This window comes from Exophiala bonariae (assembly GCF_035927105.1).
Source record: "Exophiala bonariae strain CCFEE 5792 chromosome Unknown scaffold_13, whole genome shotgun sequence".
In the NCBI taxonomy this organism is placed as follows: Eukaryota; Fungi; Ascomycota; class Eurotiomycetes; order Chaetothyriales; family Herpotrichiellaceae; genus Exophiala; species Exophiala bonariae.
Window position 1 is genome coordinate 871,653 of NW_027042488.1, and position 23,523 is coordinate 895,175.

At 49.8% G+C, this 23,523-nt stretch overlaps 10 protein-coding genes across 10 annotated transcripts; 4 read left to right on the forward strand and 6 right to left on the reverse strand.

The window, feature by feature from the left end:
* Positions 1 to 502: 502 nt before the first annotated feature.
* On the forward strand, positions 503 to 1,648 carry LTR84_002615 (uncharacterized protein; the record flags this gene model as incomplete). Its single annotated transcript, XM_064846224.1, has 3 exons — positions 503 to 606; positions 759 to 906; positions 1,025 to 1,648. The coding sequence occupies 3 exons, from the start codon at positions 503 to 505 to the stop codon at positions 1,646 to 1,648; spliced, it is 876 nt and encodes a 291-aa protein (XP_064706449.1).
* A 379-nt stretch (positions 1,649 to 2,027) lies between these two features.
* LTR84_002616 (uncharacterized protein) lies at positions 2,028 to 3,284 on the reverse strand (the record flags this gene model as incomplete). The annotated part of the gene is made up of 1 exon (XM_064846225.1): positions 2,028 to 3,284. One exon carries the CDS (start codon positions 3,282 to 3,284, stop codon positions 2,028 to 2,030), a length of 1,257 nt encoding a protein of 418 aa, XP_064706450.1.
* Positions 3,285 to 4,984: 1,700 nt separating this feature from the next.
* Positions 4,985 to 8,071, reverse strand: LTR84_002617 (uncharacterized protein; the record flags this gene model as incomplete). The annotated part of the gene is made up of 1 exon (XM_064846226.1): positions 4,985 to 8,071. One exon carries the CDS (start codon positions 8,069 to 8,071, stop codon positions 4,985 to 4,987), a length of 3,087 nt encoding a protein of 1,028 aa, XP_064706451.1.
* A 692-nt stretch (positions 8,072 to 8,763) lies between these two features.
* LTR84_002618 (uncharacterized protein) lies at positions 8,764 to 9,753 on the reverse strand (the record flags this gene model as incomplete). Its single annotated transcript, XM_064846227.1, has 1 exon — positions 8,764 to 9,753. One exon carries the CDS (start codon positions 9,751 to 9,753, stop codon positions 8,764 to 8,766), a length of 990 nt encoding a protein of 329 aa, XP_064706452.1.
* Positions 9,754 to 10,752: 999 nt separating this feature from the next.
* Positions 10,753 to 11,757, reverse strand: LTR84_002619 (uncharacterized protein; the record flags this gene model as incomplete). The annotated part of the gene is made up of 1 exon (XM_064846228.1): positions 10,753 to 11,757. The coding sequence occupies one exon, from the start codon at positions 11,755 to 11,757 to the stop codon at positions 10,753 to 10,755; it is 1,005 nt and encodes a 334-aa protein (XP_064706453.1).
* Positions 11,758 to 12,594: 837 nt separating this feature from the next.
* LTR84_002620 (uncharacterized protein) lies at positions 12,595 to 13,788 on the forward strand (the record flags this gene model as incomplete). Its single annotated transcript, XM_064846229.1, has 1 exon — positions 12,595 to 13,788. One exon carries the CDS (start codon positions 12,595 to 12,597, stop codon positions 13,786 to 13,788), a length of 1,194 nt encoding a protein of 397 aa, XP_064706454.1.
* A 222-nt stretch (positions 13,789 to 14,010) lies between these two features.
* LTR84_002621 (uncharacterized protein) lies at positions 14,011 to 14,897 on the reverse strand (the record flags this gene model as incomplete). Its single annotated transcript, XM_064846230.1, has 2 exons — positions 14,011 to 14,388; positions 14,448 to 14,897. 2 exons carry the CDS (start codon positions 14,895 to 14,897, stop codon positions 14,011 to 14,013), a joined length of 828 nt encoding a protein of 275 aa, XP_064706455.1.
* A 2,179-nt stretch (positions 14,898 to 17,076) lies between these two features.
* Positions 17,077 to 19,315, forward strand: LTR84_002622 (uncharacterized protein; the record flags this gene model as incomplete). Its single annotated transcript, XM_064846231.1, has 2 exons — positions 17,077 to 19,100; positions 19,156 to 19,315. The coding sequence occupies 2 exons, from the start codon at positions 17,077 to 17,079 to the stop codon at positions 19,313 to 19,315; spliced, it is 2,184 nt and encodes a 727-aa protein (XP_064706456.1).
* A 1,641-nt stretch (positions 19,316 to 20,956) lies between these two features.
* On the reverse strand, positions 20,957 to 21,606 carry LTR84_002623 (uncharacterized protein; the record flags this gene model as incomplete). The annotated part of the gene is made up of 2 exons (XM_064846232.1): positions 20,957 to 21,550; positions 21,601 to 21,606. The coding sequence occupies 2 exons, from the start codon at positions 21,604 to 21,606 to the stop codon at positions 20,957 to 20,959; spliced, it is 600 nt and encodes a 199-aa protein (XP_064706457.1).
* A 543-nt stretch (positions 21,607 to 22,149) lies between these two features.
* LTR84_002624 (uncharacterized protein) lies at positions 22,150 to 23,107 on the forward strand (the record flags this gene model as incomplete). Its single annotated transcript, XM_064846233.1, has 2 exons — positions 22,150 to 22,182; positions 22,235 to 23,107. The coding sequence occupies 2 exons, from the start codon at positions 22,150 to 22,152 to the stop codon at positions 23,105 to 23,107; spliced, it is 906 nt and encodes a 301-aa protein (XP_064706458.1).
* Between the last annotated feature and the right edge of the window lie 416 nt (positions 23,108 to 23,523).

The following is a 23,523-nucleotide window of genomic DNA, read 5'->3' on the forward strand; positions in this document are numbered from 1 at the left end:
TCCCACTCTCCCAATGTGGTAATTTTCCACATCAACATGTCCATTGCATCACCGTTTAGCTTTCCCTTGATCTGCCATCATATCATCAAAATGATCACAATAAGTCAATTGCAGCCATTTTATAAGCAGCATATTACCTTATAGCCACCGAAGGCATGACAGAATCCGTGGATCACTAACTGGGGTTTGGCCACGTCGCCTGCCATGCTCAACGACTACGGCAACCTCGTCCACGAAGTCTGGCATCCGCTGTGATGGCTGCCCCTAGTTATGGATTACGAGTACTTACTCATCCACGTCCCGCGGCGCTCCTAGGCCAGGAATTCAAAAGACCTATGTACCGTCAGGAAGCGGAAGAAGAAGGCGAAGAAGAAGAGAGGATGTCTAGGATCTCTTTGCAGACACCCTTCTTGATTCCAGGAATAGCCCGGTTTTAATTCCCCCTTTTCTAAAACGTACAAAACTCCTCCTTGGGAACAGAAACGAAGACGGAGGAAAAACCATGAGCGCATTCAGCTTCGAAGAAACAATCTCCGCATTCAAAGCGCCGCCGGGCACGAAGTTGCATATCCTGAACTTGGGCGTCTTGAGCGTTGATGAAGCATGGTATGTATATAGTGTTTGTGCCGAAAGCACGTATCATATGCGTCAGTCGTTATGGGCCACCTCACAGAGTACACCCAGGATCCCACCAATCCGAGATATATATTTTTTCTCGCATCATGATCCTGAGATGGTTGTTGACCAATGGACTGCAGGCTGCTCGAGGGCGCAAACGGGAGCTCAGTCAGTAATCCAAACCCGACCAACAAGCGGCGGGACCTGGGGCTTTTCGCGGCTCTCATTGAACATCCCGAAGATGGACTCATCCTGTATGAGACCGGTTGTGCTGAAGACCTGGATCTGGTGAGTGATTCAAGGAGAGCGATGGCCCCCCTCCCCACCTTTTCTTCATTCTGAAAAAGGTTCACTTTCTTTCTCCTTACGCTCCGATCGCCGTACTGACGCCGGGAACGTCATCTAGAAATGGGGAGCTCAGCGAGTCGACCTCTTCCCCAGAACCGTATACACGGAGGCGCACACGCTCCCGGCCGCGATCGCAGCAACAGGCAATTCCATCGCGGACGTGCGGGCCGTCGTCATCGGACACCTGCACCTGGACCACGCGGGGGGCCTGGAGCACTTCAAGTCGAGCGACGTGCCCATCTACGTGCACGAGCTGGAGTTCAAGCACGCGGCGTGGGCGGTGGCGACCAAGAGCGACGGCGGCGTCTACCTGGCCGACTACCTGTCGCTGGACACCTCGGCCGGCCTCGGCCTGAACTGGCAGACGTTCGCGGACCCGCACGTCGAGCTGTTCCGCGGCGTTTCCTTCCACCACGCGCCGGGCCATACCCCGGGCCTTGTCGCGATGCAGGTCAACTTGCGCCGCGACGGCACGTTCATCTTCACGAGCGACCATGCCATAGTCAAGGAGAACTACCATGATGCCCAGCCGCAGGGATTCCTGGCCAGGGATCACGTGTCGTGGATCCGCAGCTCGCAGATGTTGAAGCGGCTGCAGCGCAGTTATCGTGCCACGGTTGTCTTTGGTCATGATTTGGATGTGGTGAATAAGCTGTGGGCCGAGAAGAGGGTTTGGGAATGACCAGGTCTTCGTGCTCTTTGAGCGCGAGGCTGAGTCAGGACTCTGACCCCAGAGGAGATGTTCTTTGATTTGTGCCGCAGTGGTTTGGAGCATCAGGTTGCATGATATGCTTACGATATGGGTAGTTATTTCCTTGGTGAGCTACATACCCACGTGCAAGATGCTTCAGTGTACGAGTGGCCGAAACCGGAAGGACTCGGACCCGCTTTCACTGCTGAAAGCCATTGAGAATGTTGGTCGACATGATCTCAAGATCGCTTGAATTGTATATAGAAATATGGCTCGTCATCAGAGCATTGTAAGCTACAAATCCACACCATTCGCAAGAAGTACTCTCGACATAAATGGCGGGCACCTGTTGGACAAGTAAGTGATTCGACTAAACCAAGGCTTTATTCAAGGCAACATTCTTCTCAATTTCGACGGCATCCTGCTCGCGGAACTCGATTCCCAGCTCCTCCAACCCATCGTCATCATGAGCTGCGCCGAGAACCTTCTTCATCAGCCCAATACTCCGACGAACTCGAGACTTGCCATCCTCGTGATAGGTGACGGCCTCGGCACCTTTCATTTCCGCCTGGTGTTCCTTACGCCACCGGAGGAAGGTAGAGGATTTCCGACCCTTTTTCAGGTCTTGTGGTGGCAGCATCGACGGTGGAGGTGGCCAGTTTCCTTCTGCTTTCCAGCCTTCGACGAGAGCGGGAATCATGTGTGTAAGTGGGATGGGGACATTAGGGGAGAGTGATTGAACCACGATTTTCGAGTAGATGGTTGTGTAGGCGGCGGGCTTGATGCGTAGTCGGGCGGAATCTTCTTCGGGTATCAGTGGTGGGTAGACGGGTAGCCACGGTCCTTGTTCTGAGAAGGGGTTGTTCTGGTCGTTCGTAGGGGAGACTTGGTCGGCCATGGAGTCGATGGACGATGACTCTCCTGGCGCAGGGGAAGAAGGCGAAAGTGGCCAAGAACCATCGGTCGAAGCAGATGCATTGCGTTGATGTGTGATGGATTGCGACAGCCGAGATTTGTGATGCCGAAACTCCTTCTCGTTGCTCTTAGACGAGTGGGAGACGTGCTTTCGCGGCTTCTGCTTGACTGCGCCAGTCCATGCATCGCGCCTGTCTGACCATGTTCGAAGGCCTTTGTTCCAGGTCAGTTCTTCTTCCAAAGATTGTTGACGTTTGCGTTTCCGCTCTGCGACATGAACACCTATTGAGTCCGGGCTCTCGAACTTGTATGGATCATTCTTGGTGCGGCGCCTTGCGAAGATTTCTTCCGCCTCGAGATCCGAGTAAGGGTCTTCTCGAACACGATACCCAAGGGGCTCCCTCGGAATGGCAGAGTCATTCAAAGTGGTGGTAGGGACGCCGGGAGGATATTCCCAGTCTGTTCGCACCAATGATAGAACCGCACGCCTGGCAGAGCGAGTGGACTCGGTTTTGGTGATTGGATCTTGATTCTTGGAAGAAGTCTCACCAGTAGAAAGGGAGCTTGCATTTGAGCCTTTTCGTAGTCGAGAGGTCAGATTGTGTAGGAAAGGTGATGCTGGTTCGTGATGAGAGTCGGTGGAGGGTCGCGGGGAGTGTCTCGAAGCGGTTGCCTTGGTGGGGGAGGCAATGGGAGAAGAGTGTGGATTCATGATTGGAGTAGCTGGAGAATGCGAACACTAGTTAGAGCGACCAGGCAGATCCATCAATATAGAATAGATGAGATACTGGTAACCAAAACAGATATTGAGGATACTGACATATGGGAAAGAGGGAAATCAAAGAGTTGCACACGATCAAATCAAGTTGTGGGCGATTGAAAGATGGAAGTCACGCAGGAATTGCAAACACCTGACATCGAAGAACCCATGGCGGAATTGCGGAGTGAATCAGCAGCTAGGCTTAGTTGTTCCCTAGGCGCTTTAGCTGCCCAGGCAAACTGCCTCTAAGCGGACCGCCACCCGGAATTGGGCACTTAAGCTTCAACTAGCAATGCCATCATTACAGGCCTGATTAGGCCTAATCGCCACCCAGACTGGGTTGCCCTGGATTGCGCACCGCCGAAACGAAAATCCGGGGAAGTTATCGTCATCGTCGTTAGGTAGCCATGACGGGAGACGCCCCCGAAGTCATTCCCTTTCCTTGTAATTCACATGCAGCATACTTCTCCTGTAATCATCGATCGTCAGCATGGATATTCTTCACAACAATTTCCAGATCCAGGGTCAATCGGGACCGATATGAAGGTGGCCTTGTGCCCACTGGGGATTCCAAGTTTGTCCATGCCTGCAACAGTTGTATGGTGAAATCATGTTCTGGAAGGTAAAGAGGTAATGTCTCCGTTGAAGGGAGAACATACGCCAGGGGTGGCCGAGTTATATCTTCTGTTGGCTGTAATGGTCGTGCATGATCGCTGCCACTCCCGTCTAACTGATTACAGGGTCTGTTTTTCCCTCGTCGGTTGTGATTCGCTCGCCAACAACAGACTAACGCAATAGTCACAATGACTGTCAGTATTGCCAGTCCGATGTAGAATCCGTAAGGGGGACTGTGTCGAGGAGAATGACTTTCTGTCTGGTTGAACGGTGTAGGTGTAGGTGTCAATGTAAATACCGTAGCCATCTTGAAGATTGACGAATAGCTTGAAATTTGGCAGTGAGGGCAGTCTCCTGCTTGTTGACCTCATGTGGAGAATTCTATAAATGAACAATAAAGAAACATATTCATATATATAAAGAAAAGGCTGTGTTGTTCATCGTGACAAACGCCCATCTTCACATTGTCTGGGCTTCAAGTTGTCACTCGCACATCGCACCAGACGCCATGCTACATGTATAAATCCTGTCACCTGCTGGGTGGCTGTCTTGATGGCATGTGGGACACACAGCCCATATTTACGAGGCAGAGTTCATTGAGACCTCATTGATTTGTATTAGGGTATCCAGATGCTGGAATTACTAGTATGTACAGTCTACCTCCCATCGCCAAACAACCAACTCGGAGAACTCGGCAAGCACATGACACGATCATGTGCAGGAACATCAGCCGTTACAAGTATCTGTGTCTTTACTCCAAACTGTTGAAGAAGAATATTCGTCCATCTCTTGTCTCATCTACATGTCTACAGGGAAGACATGGTGGCTCATTTCACTGCTAATTCTCAACTCTGGCGCCTCCATCGAATCCGCGAAACAGCTCTACATGGGCAGGGAGCCGGCTCCGTGACAGAATTGCAGCACTGTAGCATTGTGGCATCTGTCTTTCGGAAAAGAGGACACCATAGAGGTGCTGTCGTACAGAAATGTCTTCCATCTTGATTCAGCCTACGCAGACAAGCCTCCACGACAGAGTGCTATACAGACAGACGTCCTTTATAGGTGGAAAAGTGCAACACGACAAGCCACAGTGCAATAATGTTGGCAATATAGTGTAGTCGATAGGCATATGTCATACCATACAAGGCTGCATAAACCGCGAGCGCAAAGAACAACAGGTTGGTCGCCCATCTGAAGGATCTGAGAGCTGGTACCATCACCCCACTGGAGAGTGTTTCTACCAGCAGAATGAATGGCATGATAGACAAGACGTTATGGTGTGATGAGAATGGCGTCAACCAGTGCACTGCCATGTTATGAATCCAAACAACCAAAACGGGTAGGTTGATTGGTAAAACCCAGAGCATTAAATTCAATATCGAATATGTGTAGTTGAAAAAGTTATGTGCAGAGCCAGATTTCGTCTCTTTTGCATGCTTCAAGGCCCGGGTGCAGGTCATGAGTTGTACGACACACGCCACCACATAGGCGAAGGGATAGGGTATAATCGTTGCAACAAGGAACAGGAGAACAGCTGTGTTGATAGCTCTCCGCCGTGGTGTACTCGCCACGAATGCAGATGCAATGCCTTTCTCGCTGTCGTCAACCTTCACATAGCTTTGCGACACGAGGCTGGAAACAATTACTAGTAAATGCAACAGCCCTAGGACCAAATAGTTCAGTAGTACACAAGCACCGATACTCAGAAGCCCAGCCAGGGGTACAAGAAACCAGAAGAATGTGTCTTGCGAGCCAAGGAGTAGGTCGTTCTGTGCAAAATTGATTGATGTCCCATTGTTTTGCATATGATGACTAGTGCCAATGCTCGTCGAACTCGCTGTTGTAAATGCGGTTGCGAAAAATGTCATTGAAAGAAGAAGAATAGGTAATGGGAGCCTGAGGCTTTGATCCAGACTCTCAGAAAAGGAGATAAAGGCTCCCGAATTGTCATAAACTCGGAATTGTTTTCGAAGCACCATTGCGACGACAAGCAGTGGGAATGCTGCAAATATGGTACGATACCTGACCACAAGCTTGCCCAGGCTGCCAACAGGGTCGATCCTTAGGCGAATCTCAAGCGAAGAATTACACGTGGGATCTGACCAAATCTGGAAAGCCACTCCAGTTTTGATCTCCTGTCCATCCAGGGTTGGAGGCATGAATGGAGCAATTCCATGAAGGTTAACATCGCCCTGCTTGAAATTGACAAAATATTTGGACTCATAAGGTCCGTCGATATGTTGCCGCACCAAAGGTGTGAAAAGTTCAGTATCCGCCCCACAGCCGTGCTGTCTGATTTCGAGGCTGTACGCAAGTAAGCTCGAGCGCAATGTGGGCACGCGGACTTCTGTGACTATCGGTCGACTGGAGGGGAGTTCAACATTGAGGCCACGGATCAAAAGCCTTGGTAGGCTGATATGACTTTCAATGATGGACTCAGGTCCTGACACAATCTCAGCGTGTACCCAGCTCGGATTGATCTCTGTTGACTTGTCGACGATTGCCACAAACTGATGATCTTGAAGTGATCTCAAGTCATAGCTGAGGAATGTAAATGGCGGGTTGGAGTCGAAAGCATTCTGTGATGCTCTAGTAGATGCAGGTAGTTGAATTCCATCACCCACTGGCCTTTTGCACGCAAGACGGGTTGCACTTGGATCTCCTGGTGATAGATCGAATTGGATTGGAAGTGGGGTTGAGGTTAAGCCACCAGCAAGAGGAAAGGCACTGCAAAAGAGAACTTCTGACTTTTCAAAGCTGCCATGGGAATCTATTTGTTGATTTGTCAACAACGAAAATTGCTTGAAGGTGGAGTTGTTGACTGTTGGTATCGGCAGCAACACCGCAGACATCTGGTCCTGAACCCCAAGCTGGCGCAAGGTTACGCTATCTTCTTTGGCCACAGATGATCTTGAACCATCGCCGAGGGTGAGTAAAACCTCATGGGGGGTCTCTCGCAAGTTCTTTGGTGTACCATCTTCGAGTCCAGTCAAAAACCACTTTCGAAAGATCTTCATGCGCTCTGATCGAGGCTTCGTTTGGGCGGCGCGGCGAACATCGACCACTTCGTACAGAGATTTGATGATGACTTTCCGCATTTGATCTGCCCAGGTGATGGCGAGATGATCCATGGAGGTCCACACATTCGGAATAGTCGAGCTAAAAACTGTGAAGCCATGACTTTCAGGTACCAGTGAGGCAATATTAGTGTAGTCAGATGGCACAGTGGTATCTCGCCCCCCTCCAGCAATTGAAATCAAAGTGGTGTGCCACAGTGGATTATTACTCGCCCACCTTTGTTGATACGACTCCCTCCAATAGTCATTGATTGACTGATACAAAGACACCATATCCGCATCGAACGTCACAGGGGCACGAGCGTGAGGAGTCGACATGGTTATGATGGTGTTGACCGAGTTTGCCTGGTATTTTGGCGTTACAAGCACTGTTCGTGCCACTATTCCTCCCATAGAGTGTCCAATTAATATGACCGAACTCGGATCGGGTAGTTGAGGATCTCGTCTTGATCGATTTGAGTCGTGGTACAAGGATAGGATGTATGCAACAGCCTCGTTAACATACTCAGCTTGGTCAAAAAGAGTCTGACCATGGAAGGCTGATAAATCTTCATTGAAATCGAGTGTAAAGAAGTCGAGAGATCGAAGTCCTTCCTTGGCCTTGTCTGCATCATGTCGTAATACCCCCTGGTAGTAACGAGACGCTTCAGAAGACAATGAGCGAACTTGCTTGTAACTTCCAGCATTTCCTGGTATGAATAGGACAGGTGCTCCTCTAAGCCCTATGTTATCGTTGGTGTATTCATCTACCCCCTCTTCTCGATACAAATAAAGCGAATATTTGGTCGCGAATCGCGAGTGCTCTGTGTCGAAGCCAGATAATTTGATGTACGTTGGGGTCATCATCGACATGACGCATCCTTGAGGGTCGACTTGGAGCTTGAGAGAGGATCGAAGGATAATGGAGAGTAGGAACAGAGCGGCTGCGGTGGTGATCAGGGTGAGAGGTCGCCATGTCCAGGGACTTTGAGCTCGGAATTTACGTAGACCACGGACATCTGTTTCGTCCTGGCTGTCGCCCGCATCCTCCTTGGGCTTCAGCAGCATTGTTGCTGCATGCACGTCTGGCCCAAGCCAGGAATCGAAATGAAAGCGACCTCACACTGATAAAACGGAATCGGCGAAGTCGCGAGGCTGGTTCGGAAGATTTTCTGGGGTCGGACCGGAATATTTTGAGCTCCGTCTTGGCATTCAGATGTCAGTCAGCAATTGCATTGTTTTTGGGCTTTTTGAAACGCCGTTATTTCCGTGTTCCTCTCTACTATACTCTGAATTAACATCTGCTCTAGAACTCGATCAGTTCTCAAACGTACGAATGCGACGACTCCAATGTCTTGTTGATAGAATAGTCTGCCTTGTCTCACTCCTTATCGCGTGCTCACCGATGCCCTTCTGCCGTCTCGGGGACAATGGAGGACTAAATCTTTTTGCCAATTTCTCTAAGCCACTGACCCACCAAGACAGACACGTATTTTGTCTCAAGCTCGACGCGTCACGATGATGGTACAGCCTTGTCGAGTTAGTGACACCCACAATTAAATTCCTAGGCCTGCCACCATGCTTATGAATGCTATCCACTAAAAAATGATATTAGTACAGCATCAATCCTTCGAAAGATTAAGTATTGATATATTCATAAAAGGATCTATCCAGTAATTGCAAACTCCTTCTAAGTAGAAACCGACGCCAGGCTACGATGGCACATAAATATCAAATTGGCTCAGTCCAAGGTTCTCTTCTCAGGCAACCAAGACACCACGATATCTCATTTTGCCTCCCTCCAAGGTTTCAAATGCGTCATTGATACCCTCCAGATTGAGTGGGAAGGTTTGTATCATGGGTCTGATGTTGTGAACAGCGGCGAAGTTGAGCATTTCATTGTGGATTTGTCTGGCGGCCACCAAACTTCCCTGGACCTTCAACCCACTCATGATGATTGGCATATAAGGTATCTTCAGATCATCATTGGAGACAGTCAATGGGTAAATTGTCCCAGAAGGTGCCATTACGGAAAGGTACAGGTCCCAGTCTGGTTGCGCCGAAGTGGTCACCAGGAGATGGTCGATCTTGCCGTTGATTTTGATTTCCTTTTGATCTTTCGTGGCGTAGAACTCTGTCGCACCGAGCTTCAAAGCTTCCTCCTTCTTCGAATCGGTTCCGGAGAAGACAACTACCTCACATCCCATCTTGGCTGCGAACTGAATAGCAAGGTGACCTAGCCCACCGACGCCAATGACACCCACACGATCTGTGCTCTTGACGCCGTGGAATTGCAACGCGTTAAAGACAGTGGCCCCTCCACACATCAATGGGGCGGCATCCTCCAACTTCAACGCCTTAGGGATGTGGAAAAGAAAATCTTCTCTCCATACGCCATGGGTCGCCATTGAGCCCTGGTCGAGATTTGCCTCTCCATACATCTCTCGATCAGCGCAAAAAGTTTCTGCACCACGCAAGCATTGCTTGCAATGCCCACAAGCACCTTGCACATAACCCCAGCCTGCTGTGTCGCCCTTCTTGAATAGAGTGACATTCTTGCCGACTTCTTCCACGATCCCGGCGCCTTCGTGACCCAATCCCATGTCAACATGTGTGTAATGGACATCTGTACCGCAAAGACCGCTGTGGGTGATTTTTACGAGGACTTGGTTTGGTCCGATATCTCTCTTTGTGGTGCTCGAGGTGATACTACCATCCTTGCTGCCTTTGAAAACTGTGAACTCGACCATATTGTAAGAGCTGGATGTGGAAGTGTTGAAGTGTAGGTGTAGGGGAGTGGCGTTCTTAAGACGATGACTGATGTGTTTTCCAAAATGTATGCTTTGAGGTTTTGTTTGAGGATTGATTTGAGGATTTTGATCCGATGGCGAAGACTTCTTTATAGGATCCTGGAAGCGTTCCTCTTCGAAGATTGAAGTCAACGATGCCCATCGCTGCTTTGACAAAAATCGACATCTTCGTGTCCCATTCCAGCAGTCTCCCCAGTGTATCGTATACCCGAATGACTAAGTATTGACATCATGCCGATGTGAAATCTCTGATATGGGAACACAACCTGGTGGGTGCTTGGGAAGTATCTCCGGACGATGTCATGGAAGGCCAGATGCGAGACAGCCGAGATACTTTATGTGTGGCAGAGCTGAAGCGAGCGAAGCGAGGACCCATGACTCAGCACGAAATAAGGATTATGTCGACCACCCTTTCCAATGACCTTCAGCAGTGAAATTAGCTCTAGCCCACTCCTCCGTCAATGAATGTCTCGTTACCCCCCTCCCGCTCATGAACATCGAAAATATCAATCTTGATCTGATCGCTCCAGGTTTCCAAAGGCTCGGTATAGAAGTCTGGCTCCTAGCGTGTTGATATGAAGAGGATAGGTCTCGGGGTTTGTTGTGCCTACCGTGATGCGATAGACTGGGTGTTTAACTGTGAAATCAATGCTCGGATATTGTTTTCACTTAGAATTCGTTTGTCAAGAAACGGGCACCATTAAGGACGACGGGCCGGGGGTTCTCGAGCGTCGGCTTACGCTGCGAGTGGCGGTGGGCGATGTGATCAGCACGTGAATACGTGTGATCTATGGTCTTCAGTTATTAGGTTTAATGTCCTATACGACAGGCTACGAATATCACACAAGTTCCCGGTGTTATGGAGTCGCGGCGCACGCTATGTGCTACAGGGAGAAAAGGAAAGAAGGAATCATGTAGAACGTCAATTTCATTGTGCATTTAAAGCTGGTAAAGCTCCTCCATTGTCATGTTGAACTCAGTCAACAGCTCTGCTGCATACTCCTCCGGCATGCGCGGTAGCCACCGACGCATGTTAACCTCAGGGAGGGCGTTGTTGGCGGCGGCGGTGGTGGCTTTCTTGGCCCAGACGTAGCGTCGTGGGACCTTCAGCATTGGGTCGTTGATGTTGGCGACAGGGGTTTGGGTATTTGAGAGATTTCTCATCTCACATTGGCCAGATTCGCAGGTGTGAGCCTCGAATTTTGGTAGGAATTCTTTGGCGATTTTGCCAACGATCTTAATTTTGACGAATTCAGGGGCAGTGTATTTGTAGAACATGTTGATATCGTTGCTCTGGGACTCTGCGGTTTGAAGGAGCCCGTCAAGCTTCTTGGTTCGTCGTCTCAGTGTTGATACCATGGCATTGTGCTCCGGAGTGGTCTCGACTGGCTTCTTGTATCTCTTGAGTCTGGGAAATACCACGACCTCGAGGATCGGCACTTTGAAGGCACCGCAAGAGGTCACAGCCTTGGTAAGTTCTGCTACGCAAGCAAGCAGCTTCACCTCATCGTTGAAGTCGATTGTGACTTGTCTGAGTTGTGCGGCCGTACTTGGAATTAAGCCATCAATGAATCGTGCCAGACCGAAAGTGGGACTATTGACCTGATTGCATTCGATCTTGAGGTGTCTGAGGCTTTTTGCTGCGCTCATCTTGAATTCGCTGACCAATGCAACACTCGCACTCCATTTCATCACAAAGTTGTTGGTAGCGTACAAGATAGTAGAGGCTTCGGTGAAGAACGACTTAGAGACACGAAGGAGGCCCGAAGACTTCATGATCTCACGCACACCCTCGTCATAGTCTGCGAGGAGGAGATATCCATCAGCGCTGAAAGTGATGCGGAGTGGGTGGTCAGATTGCAGCAATTGCTTGAAGATCTCAACCCGTGTTTCAGACGGAATGCCGGCAAGAGTGGCTTCAGCTGGGAAGGATGCTTGAGACATGATGGCTTGTAGAGATGGCGTTGGCAAGACAGCTTCGTGATCGTCGAAAGAAGGGGGGGAAATGTGATGAATTTGTGCAATGAATTGTCCTTCAAGTCAAGTTGAGAGAGTCTTAGCGATTGAGAACATAGTCCAGAGAACAAAGATGCAAGTCTCTTGTCTGAAAGGAGTAGGAAGAAACTGCGGATCTGTAGAAGTAGCAGGAAAACCATACAAGATGCAGTGAGGAGACCTTCGCACGCTTCAGATTTCCTTCTTTCTGAGTGATTAATGGCTATAGATTCAATTCAATTATGAATCATTGATGCATTCAGTGACCAAGATCAACAAACAATGGTTGCCCACGCCGAGCCCCTCCCTGTGTTTCCATGGAGAGCGCCGAACTGTGCCAGAGCACTCTCGGCGTGCAAGACATGACGGCGACATCATGGCGTAACATGTGTGATGACCATAACAGCATCGATGCGAGACGAAAGGAGATGGTTTATATCATAAAGACACTGTTGGTAAGTTGGAGATGTGAGATGAGTTATTCAAAGAGTTAGGTGCCGCACTTAGGGCTTATATGACCTCCGGAGCAAGGCTGGATGCCAAGGTTCCTCCCCCGGAGTACCCGGAGGCTGTTTATCCGGGCTGCACAGCTTAGCCCGAGGCGGCACACCCCTTGATGCAGGTACCACTAATCCCAGTCACAGGGGAAGAGAGATCATCTTTAATTCCATGACATCACCATCTTTTGCACATTCTGGATTTCTCTTGATGCTGCAATATGACCTCTCTGGAACTCACAGAGAAGTTTTGATAACTTGAACCGATCTACAGAGCAAAGCATTCACGATGTCAAGAGGAGCTCGAGCTGCAGCCTCTACTGCCAAAAGAGTGACACGAAGCTCCACTGGGGCTACACCAGCAAAACCAACTGAGACTGTGAAGAAATCCCCCGAGCTTGACGATGTGAAGAAACCCATCAAGCAAGAATACGAGTCTTCTGTGAAGCCATCTAGGTCTCCACGTAAACGTGCTGCTTCAACATCTCAGCCCGAGACCAAGAGGAGGAAAAAGGTCAAAGCTGAAGAGGGCTCAGGATTGATTAGTCCTTCGCCATCATTGTCACCACCACCGTCATCAACAAAAACATCTCCCTCCAAGTCCAAGACCAAATTGAGCACGGCAGCAGAGCTGCAATCCAGAAAATTGAAGTCATTCGCCCAATTCGCCAACCAATCTCCGTTCCCGGACTTTCCTCATCCGACGCCAGAGGAATGTAAGCTCGCACATCGCATACTGGCATCCCTTCATGGCCCTCGCATCCGGCCTAAGGAAATAGTCGCATCTACAACGCGAGCAGGCTGTGGCGACTCGCCTTCGGTGCTAGATGCTCTCGTTCGGACGATTCTATCGCAGAACACCAGCGATGCGAACTCGACTCGAGCCAAGAAAAGCATGGACAAAGTGTATGGCTCGAGCGATAAATGGGACGCCATCGTCGAAGGCGGCCAGGCCAAATTACAGGAAGCCATCAAATGTGGCGGGTTGAGTGCGGTGAAGAGCAAAGTGATCATCAGTATTCTCAACCAGTCGTATGAGAAGTACGGCAAATACTCGCTCGATCACCTCCATCAGGCGTCGAGTGAAGACGCGATGCGGGAAATGATTTCCTTCCAAGGCGTTGGTCCCAAGACGGCCAGCTGCGTCCTGCTCTTCTGCCTGCAGCGTGAAAGCTTTGCCGTGGACACGCACGTTTGGCGCATCACGGGCTTGCTAGGCTGGAGGCCGAAGGCTGCTTCCCGCGACGAGACATATGCACATTTGGATGTCATGATCCCGGACGAAGACAAATACGGGTTGCACATCTTACTGGTGACACATGGCAAGCGCTGTGAGGAGTGTAAAGCGGGTGGCAAGAATCTTGGCGCATGTGAGTTGAGGAAGGCTTTTCGGGATCGAAAAATCAAGGGCGAGGCTGGTGAAGAGGTTAAGCGGGAAGAGGTGGAGGAGGTCAAAAAGGAAGAGATTGAGCATGAGAAGTAAGACCTCACTCACTGCTGGTATCAATTACATGCTATATTTTTTCTTCTGTCTTTCGGGTTGTTGATCATACCCGTGATGGGATCATGGTTGACCTGTTGGAACAATCATCGACTTGTATATATATAAATATATCAATCATGTATAGGACAGCGATTTGTTGGGTATCCAGAATTAGTAGTGCTCGTGTCATTAGGATCAGTGTCCACCATCAAGTCATGCTTCCTACTTCACTCGCGTCACCCTCCCGCTCAATTCCACATCGCCATCGACCGATGAATTGCGATCAAAGTCCCTTCGACTCTTCTTTCCTTGTCTCGTAAATTTCCTTCTCGTCCAAATCAGACCCCACACTACGAAGAAGATGATCGATATGGCGGCCAGAATTCCAAAACAATAGCCAGTCACCTTTCCTGAGCCAGTATCCGGGTCCAGAAAGTCATACACGTAGAAACCCTGGGTCGCGTGCGTGAGGTACGCGAGGCCCAGGTATAATAACAAGATGATGATCAGGCCGACCACGTGCAGGAAAGGTGGGGGATCCGTGGCGGGGAGGATGATTTCCAGTAGGCAGAAGAAGGAATTCAGCGCGTGGCGGGAGATCTGGAGGACATTCTGTCAGCACAAGGAGATTGAAGTAGGGACGAGGATATACATCATACATTCGACCAGCCATCAAAGATGACTGGAAACCACGGGCCGTCGAAGAGAATCGCCCAATAGACGATGGTGACGAGGATAGGTAGCGTCACAATGGTGGTATAGTAGAAACTGTGGAGTGCCTGCAACACCCTCGGCCAGCCGTCGAGCCACGAGCGCCCTCTGACGGCATAAAGCAGGGTATGCACGCCCGCGACGAGCATGTAGAACAGAATGCCCCAGAAGGTCAGGTTGGTGAAGTAGCTGAAGGACTGGCCGATGAGGAAGGCGCGCAAGTGCACGCCATCGTAGATCCAGTCTGTCAGGATTGTCGCGAGACAGTAGGTGAAAATCAAAAGGCGCAGGAGCGCAAGTAGGAGGGGCGAGAGCAGCCACGAGGTCGTGAATGTGTGGTGCGGGTCGAAGCCTGTGGACGGCACACCCAAGAGGGTGGAGAGTGGTTTTCTACGCATTTTGTGGTCTTTTAGGCACTTCACATGGTGGTGGTTCTAAGCTTGACGGTTCACGGACTTGTGCAGTGAAGAGTAAAAAGGAAATGCGCACGGTCAAATCGAAATATGAACTCTACTGAATCGTGGATCTGGAGGCGTGGTTGTTTGTTGGTGAGGCTGAATGCTCGATCGGGCATCGGCCTCCGTAGTAGTACGAGTATTGTTAGTTAGCACGCTAGTGGCTTAACATCCTTGGCACCATCAAGCTCCCGAGGTACCAAACATTTATGTAAGGCTGTAGACCTGTTCTTCTTCCAGTTCGAACTTCGAAAGGAAAAGCTGTGTGAGACAAGTCCTTAGTGGATGCTCAAATAATATAATGCGATAGGCTCTGAATTCGCTATTGTACTCGTAATTTGATCGACTACTGTGGTATTGCTCACCCACAGCTTTTCAGCATTCGACGTGATTCCTCCTCCATCGAGCATCAGTTGTTCACGAGACAAATGGTGACGACAACAAGAACAGTTTGTGTGACAGCGAATATTGTAAATTACATCAACAATAGCCCGTACCTGTGGGACAGCGAAAGAGATTGAAATTGGAAGCATACGAGTATTTTGTTTGTGTTCATAGTTGACAGTGTTGAACTTGGAACACGATTCCCCGGGTTAGTTTTATTTGATCGTGACCAAAGTAGAATACAAACAACAAATAAATTGATGGAAGCGACATTAAACCGACTTTTAGGCTGCACGTCTTGGGACGCCAACACTAACTGGGCCGTTTTAACTAAAGTGGCATGCATGTTGGACACGAGAAAAGGGCAGCTTGAGTCTTTTGGGCTGCTCACCGAGGATCGACATCCACATCGGAATCCATCATCGGAAAAAAAAAGTTGAGTCAGGTGGAGGCCAAGTCCCCAGGTTGCCTGATAATCTAGAAGGTCATTCGTTGAAGCACAAGAGCAGGGAACATGCCTGTTGATGTTGAGACTGTGGTCCTGTTTTCTGCAGGTTTCTGGCGTCGCAGATGTCTATCTAGGTAGGTAGGTACAGGGTAGATGTCGCAAGTTGCACAACGGGGAATATTTCTCACATTCCAGAGCTTCGATGATGGACGGATCAGTGGTGCGACGTTGAAATCTACTCGACGATGGGAATTTGCATGTGGAAATGATTGTGGCCTCTATTGGTATCCGTGATGGGATAGAATTATATGGCCGTGGCTCTTGTTACGGATAGTGGAAGCTGTCACTTGACTCGTCGAAGCAGCTAGGTAGTCGCTAGGGCTCAGAGCCTGTAAGAAGTCGCCTTCAGCCCCTGATTTCCCTTGTTCGGTACGGTAGCTTTTTGCGGGCAATGGACCCCTTCTAGCCAGTGACAAGGGCTAGTCAGGGGAGCCTCTGATCACTATCCGCACTCACCTCTTAAACTTCCGGGAGGCTTGAAGCCTAACAGGGAATGGCTAGGGCTCAGGCCCAGGGGCTTTTTCTGCGGTCATTCTGCATGGTACCACCTAAACTCCCCGCTGTTCCTCCTCACGCTCAGGCTTGGACAGTCTTCCAAGGTTGAAGCCACTTACAAATTTAGTCCAGTCAGTCTCTTGCTTCCAACTCAAACGCCAAAGGGCTGAGGGAGAGGTTCAGGTCCATCTCAAATGGAAAATTCTTTGATCTCCGGCTGAGCAACGTGAACTCGTCTTCATCCTCGTCTTCATCTGCACGACTCCACCGCCACCATCGTTGCCGTTGGCATTATTGCTGGTCTTCCCCTTCTCACCATCAGTTCATCCGACTTCTTCACCACTCTTTCTCGTATTCCTTCCGTTCCCCAGCTTCCATCCTTTTGGCCCGCATGGCTATCTTGGGCTTTGTCACTCTTTATAATTATCACTATATCATCACTGTTCTATTCTGAACATCCCCGGCTCAGTCAGCCTCACCACATCCGAGTCCTTCTCTATGCTCTGATGGTCATCCAACCTTGTGACTAGAAGCGGCCCTCGTCCTTCGTTTACTGCCTCTCTCGCTCTCCTTGAGAGCATTCCGCCACAACTTGGCTTCATCAACAATTGTTCCTTCTTCCATCGCTATTTACCTGCTGTGGAATATCTTACCACCATTCACATTCCACCTGCAGTTCAGATTGTCCATCAAATTGCGACACCGTCCAATACATACGACACCACATCCCCCGTCATGAATCGTCCCAATTTTATACAACTACCCGAATCCAATTCGCGCTCTGCCAGCGCCCTTTCAAGAAATGGGCACACATCGCCCCGCATTCAGCATTTCGATGGCGACGTACCACCCGCTCTATCGCCCTTGGATGCCATTGCGGCGAGAAGTAGGAAATTGGCCAAGGAGTTGGAAGAAACCAGAAAAGCAGGAGAACGACGCATGAGCAGACTTCCACCTCAAGTCGTGACCGAATCCTTGACCGAACACCAGAACAATCGTCCTCCCATTTTTCGCGCCCTGTCTGAGGGAACCGACACTCTTCCTCCTTTACCCAGTATTCCTAGCCATATCGATCGCCCTGGCTTTTATCCGCGTGTTGCCAATCCGACCAATCGTCCCGCTTCTCAACATGCTCGAATGAGTGTCGCACTCAAGCCCACTCACGACCAAGAAGGCAGAGATAACGATACCCCGTCCCGATTGTCTGAGGATACCAAAGATTACTTCGGTGCTCCGCGAGTAGAGTCCCCTCCACCTCTCGAAGATGACACGCCTTTTTCAACATCACGTCGCACAGCTTCAGCTCAGAATTCTCAGGACGATCATTCTCGGCAGAATCCCACCAGGTCTCACCCAGATCTAACCTTGAATTTAGCACCACCACAATCTCATTCTCATAGATTACGCCCATATCAAGATGCCTCTGACGATGACTATACCAGTTCAAATGCCGGTTCAACCTTTTCACAGTCTCGAAAGCTATCCTCTAGTAGTGGAGTTTCAGTCCCTCATTCACCCATATCCCCCTACTTACAAGCTCACGGCCGGACACCCTCTGGCAACTCGATTGGATCACCGACGAGAGGTAGCATAGCGCGCAACTTCTCGCGCCCTATGAGTTCTGCTAGTATGAACAACCTCCGAGGGGAAAAGAGCCCGGGCAAAGCTCCATTAGCCATGCGAGCAAGTCATCTCAGACAGACCAGCTCTTTCGATGGTACCAATGTCCCTACAGGTTTCATGGCGGGTCAGGCATCATCCTATACACATATGACCTACAGCTTACCGAGGGGTCGACTTGTATCTGGCAGAGATTCTCGAGCCTTTGCACGGCTAAACGATCCCAACCCGGAATGGCAGGATCCCATGTTTCCTGGCTCTCCACCTCTCGAGGGCAAAAAGAGTGGCGAGTTACCTGTGCCATCTCCGCTACCCTCGGCTCGACCCAGTCGAGAAGATCCACAAAGATCTGGATTCTCCTTTGAATTGGATTCTGAACGAGGTATGACTGCAGAGAATATCTCGCCATCTACATACTACACTCCTTCGGGATCATTGCGTTCCACCGACTCAGGACCCACTCAGCCCTCAACTGGAGTTGCTGCCTCGGGGAATGTGCTGAGGCCGCCTCCGACTCCGCTCTCACCCGTTGAAGAAATGTCCCATTCGTCCAGATCCAACAGCACAATCCGACCTTCCACTTCTCGAACAGTCAGTACGCAGCAATCATTTCCAGCCGATGAGCATGTATCCAAAGCCATTGCCCTCCACGAGAATGGCGATCTCAAAGAATCAACTTATCATCTACGTATCGCAGCCAACAAAGGCCACGCTACAGGCATGCTTTTGTATGCCTTAGCCTGTCGTCACGGCTGGGGAATGCGTGCAAATCCGAAGGATGGCATCCAATGGCTTCGGAAAGCTGTTGACTGTGCCATGTTAGAAGTTGCCGATGATGAAAATCCCACCGGATCAAAACCCGCCTCTGACATCAATGATAAGAAAACGCATCGAGCACAGTTTGCATTGAGCATATACGAATTGGGAGTCTCCCACTTGAATGGCTGGGGAATAGAAATGGATAAAGCATTGGCCCTGAGGTGCTTCGAAATTGCCGGTAACTGGGGCGACACCGATGCCTTGAGCGAAGCAGGGTTCTGTTATGCAGAAGGTATTGGTTGCAAGAAAGATATGAAGAAGGCCGCCAGATTTTATCGCATGGCCGAAGCCAAAGGTGTTAGTATGATTGGAAACAGCTGGTAAGTGAACCTTGTTTTTTTCCATTATGCATTCGGAACTGATATGGGATTGTAGGATCCATAAAGAGAAATATAACGACACCGATGACGATAAGCAAGATGTCGCAGACCGATCCAGATCACCTTTCGTAGCGCGGAGTTCGTTGGAAAAGTCGCGCAACAAGTCCAAGTCCCGTGGCATCTTTGGGAGAAAAAAGTCAACAAATACTGGATGATCTTCTGCTCTGTTTTTGCTGCCGCAGTGATTGTGGCATCTTGTTTTTTCATATGTGCCGTTCTGCCCATAACGACTACTACTAATTCGACCGACGCTCTGGCAGCGAAATTACCGCGAATGTTCGATTCTTGAGCTCACATTCTGGGGTTTCTTCTACACACATTTTTTCTCTTTCAACGACGACGACATGTATTATGACACTCTGATGGAGATGCATATTGATGGGAGCTAAAAGACACCGTTGACATTTTTTCTTACCCCCGGTCCTGTTGTTTGCCTTAAAAGGGGTTTGCGTTAGACCTACCTTAATCAACCACTGCTGCGAGACAGCAGTCTGACTAGCTTGGGGAGGCTTGAATATTTCACTACTAGTACTACTGGCTGGCCTTTGAATACTGATTAGTAGTTTTTGGCGGTCTTGCGCCGCTTTCAATTGGTGTATTTCTCAAGATCATTTTTTTGCAGGCCTGGCTGTCAGTCCTGCTGCGCTTCTTCCATCTTAATTGGCCCGGAATCATACCACATGATGATATTGGGAGATTGTGCCTTGCAAAAGCTTGTCCATGGATAGCATTCCCATCGCACTCACTAGAGCAGGGCGGCCGGGTACGCTGAACCAGCGGGTGTCCAGTGACTAAGTGACATTACTTATCCAATTCGCCCGACCACGCCCCGGGGGTCCGGCATCCTGCTCGATGGCCTTCAGCATCCTTGGAGTCGTGTCTTCGTCCAGGAGCTTGAGGTAGCGCTCTGTCCGAGACGAAGAAATTTCGGTCAGCCTCAGAAGCAAAACTTGGAAACTTGTGCGGGAAAAGAGATCCTATGCTCAACCCCACTTACCGCAGGCCAACCACCTCTTCGCCACGATCCGCAGGAATTTCCTCAGAGTCCTCAGTCTTGCCAATCCGTCTTCCGCATCGAGCTCTCGCGATAGTCTCTGCGTGGTGATCGATGCTGCCTTGTATACCAGGAAGGTGACGACGGTTGGGAAGTGGTGGAAGTCGATGGACCGTGTTCCCTCGACGAAGGGTTCGATGCTACTGGTTATGCTGGAGAGGATGCAGATGAGTGATGTTGTGGCCGACGAATTGTGAGTATCTGCTACATTGGGGCGGGAGGATACCTTAGTGTTGTTGTCGAATGCCAGGATGAGGGCGCTGTCCAAACAATCAGTGTTGGTATCAAAATCGTCCCACGCCACACTCGGAGGCCAATCTCTCCTGGAGAGCGTGCTTACATATGACATAAGGCCAATCCACCAGAATATATGTGGTCCTCAGCCATGAGTTCCTTGGTTAGAATTGACTCAAGGGTAATGGACGTTTTTACGGTCAGCATTACTTCCTCCATGTTGAACACCTGCTCTGATGTGGGACTGTGTATTGTGGTATGGATCTTGTCTAGCATGGACGAGGATTCCACCAGGCGAGAAAAGCGGGCAAACGGTGTGTTCTTATCCTGGTTGTGCTCATGGGTTGGACATAGGGTCGGCTTCAGGAAATTATGTAGGGATTCGGTTCGAGAACGAGTGAGCGAGGCACGCGGGCCAGATTCAGCAGTGATGTATCTTGGACAAACTTCATAAGACGAATGCTCCATCAAGGAATTGTGTTTTTGAGGGCTCTGCCAATAGAACAGCTCACCTATCCAGGACCAGAATTCCACACCACATCAGAACTGTTTCCTCATAAGTGATTGCTTCATTTGAACAGTAAGGCTGCACGGCGTCTTCAATGGGGTGTACTTCAAGTGCATCTGCGGCTCTCAGTGTGGCTCCGATAGATATGTAAGCGGCTGGGTAGAAGCCATGGCTCGCTTCGAAAAGCGTTAGCAAAATCCTCGACTGAACGATTTGAACGGAATTCAACCCAAGTCCTTCAGCGAAGGCAAGGCTACTCTTCGTTTGAAGATAAAGGATTTCCAGTCCAGAGGTGATATCGTCATTCATTGTAGTCGAGGAGGGACTCGTTGTGAAGAGTAGAATGGACAGGCAGAGCAAGGCTACATCCAGAGAAGTCTCGTCACATGTCGCGGGAACTCGACTTCCCAGTTCAGATATCACTGGAAACCACGGCTCGACTGCACGGCGATATGCTGAGACAGCACTTTCTGGTGTAAAGGGCCCGAGTTTCTGGATGACGGCGTCCTTGAGAGTTTTCGCTGTCACAGGCTCCAAGGCCGCAAATGTTTCTGATGCTGGGGATTGACATTGGGTTGGCCCTCGGTCTGATACCTTGGAGGCCTCATACTCGCACCTTCGACCGAACCTGTAAGCCGTTGAACCGTCATGATTAGCAATATTGTACACAACAAATCCCAATCAATGTGCATCCGGTTACCTCGCACACAATCCACAATCTGGGATATGCCGGTCGCACCGCCTTTTCGATGTGCTACATCGAGCACAGGCCTTCTTAGCGAGTATCTTACGGCCCTCGGCGCTCATGTAGGTGTCCCGGCGAGAAAGAAGTTTTGTTACAGACAGCGTCACTCAGAAATGATGGTGGAAGGACTATGCGGCGTGCGTCAACTATTTGAGACGGGAGATGCTTTGTAAGGCTGGCGGCCCCGCAGATTTGATTCTGCAGGTGCGGGATATGCGGACACTTGGTCGGGGTGACGTGCGGACTCTTGCGCTGCTGCTTTCAAGTCGGTCTAGACGGAGCATTGGACTGATAACAATTGCACTCGGACTTGACAAGATGTAGATGTATAAAGAGCAGCCTCCCCTTACCTCAATAATGGTTCAGCAGCATTTATCATCAGGGCAATCAGCAAGGCCACCACAGTTCTGCTTAGGATCGGGATAGGATAACTTTTCTCAACCCTGTCATGTCACAGATCAAATCTGTTGCACTCGCCGGTGTAAGAGTTGTAGCAAACGACATCACAGCAGAGTGGCTGACATTTGCAACAGGCTTCTGGTGCGTTTGGGCCTTATGTTCTCAGGGGACTCCTCGATGCCAAATTTGAGGTCAAGGTGCTCGCCAGATCCAAGAAATCTGGACATTTCGAGGCAGGCATCGATGTAGTTGAAGTAGACTTCACATCCGTGGAATCATTGACTGCTGCACTTCAGGGCATCGACGCGGTCGTATCTACTGTGGCTGGCACTGCCATCAAGACCCAGGGTGTGTTGATTGACGCCGCTGCTCTTGCTGGCGTGAAGCGTTTTATTCCTTCCGAGTACGGCTCAGTCACCACCAACCCCAAAGTCCAAACCTTTCCACTATACGATAACGTATTCATGATCCGGAACCACCTTCAAGAGAAAGCAGATGTTGGACAGCTGACTTGGACGGTACTCGCCTGTGGAGCCTTCCTAGAATTCCTATTGGCGTCGAGCTCGACCGGCTTATTGGATTTTGCAAATCGCAAAGCTACCTTGCTTGACGGTGGTGACAACAGGCTCACTTCCACTTCACTCACGACTGCCGGGAAAGCGATCGCGGAGATTTTGAAGAACTCCGAAGCCACCAAGAACAGGGTTGTCAAGGTTTCGGAAATCATCTTGACGCAGAATCAGCTGTTGCAAATTGCACAAAAGTTGAAGCCAGAAGACAAATGGCACACCAGCACGGTTGCCACGAGTGCGCTCTTGAAAGAGGGTCTCGACGAATTCAGCGCTGGCGACTTTAGCTTCCCAGTTATTTTCAAAATCATCGCAGGTACCGGACTTGCAGGCGAAACGTACGGCAGCGCTTATGATGAGACCGATAATGACCTACTTGGAGTTCAGGAACTGACCGAAGCAGATTTGACAAGAGTGGTAGCTGAGAAGCTGGGATAGAAGTATTGAGGCGGTCATGTTTTGGCAGCAATTTTGGGAGAATGCCCGCAACGGCATCATCAACCCCAGGACCTAGACCCAGGTCTTCTCAGCTGATGTAGCACGGGGCTTCAGTCATCTCCTGAGGCATGAAGATAGCCACAAATTGCTGAATGCAGAATTGTCACTGTATCATGATGCTGTTGCGACATCATAGGGCGTGCTCAACCCTAGCCCCTCTAGACCAGTATCCATAAGGATTGTGATTGGCTTCTAAATGATGCGTAGATTGCGAGATCGCACTGGCCTGTCATTGAGCAATGAATGCGACGTTGTTGCCTGATATTAACAATGGTGCAATTTCTTGCAATTTCTATAGAAGAAGAAGAAGGCGAACGGTGGAACGGTTCCTTGCCATTCAAAATCCAATCTCTTTG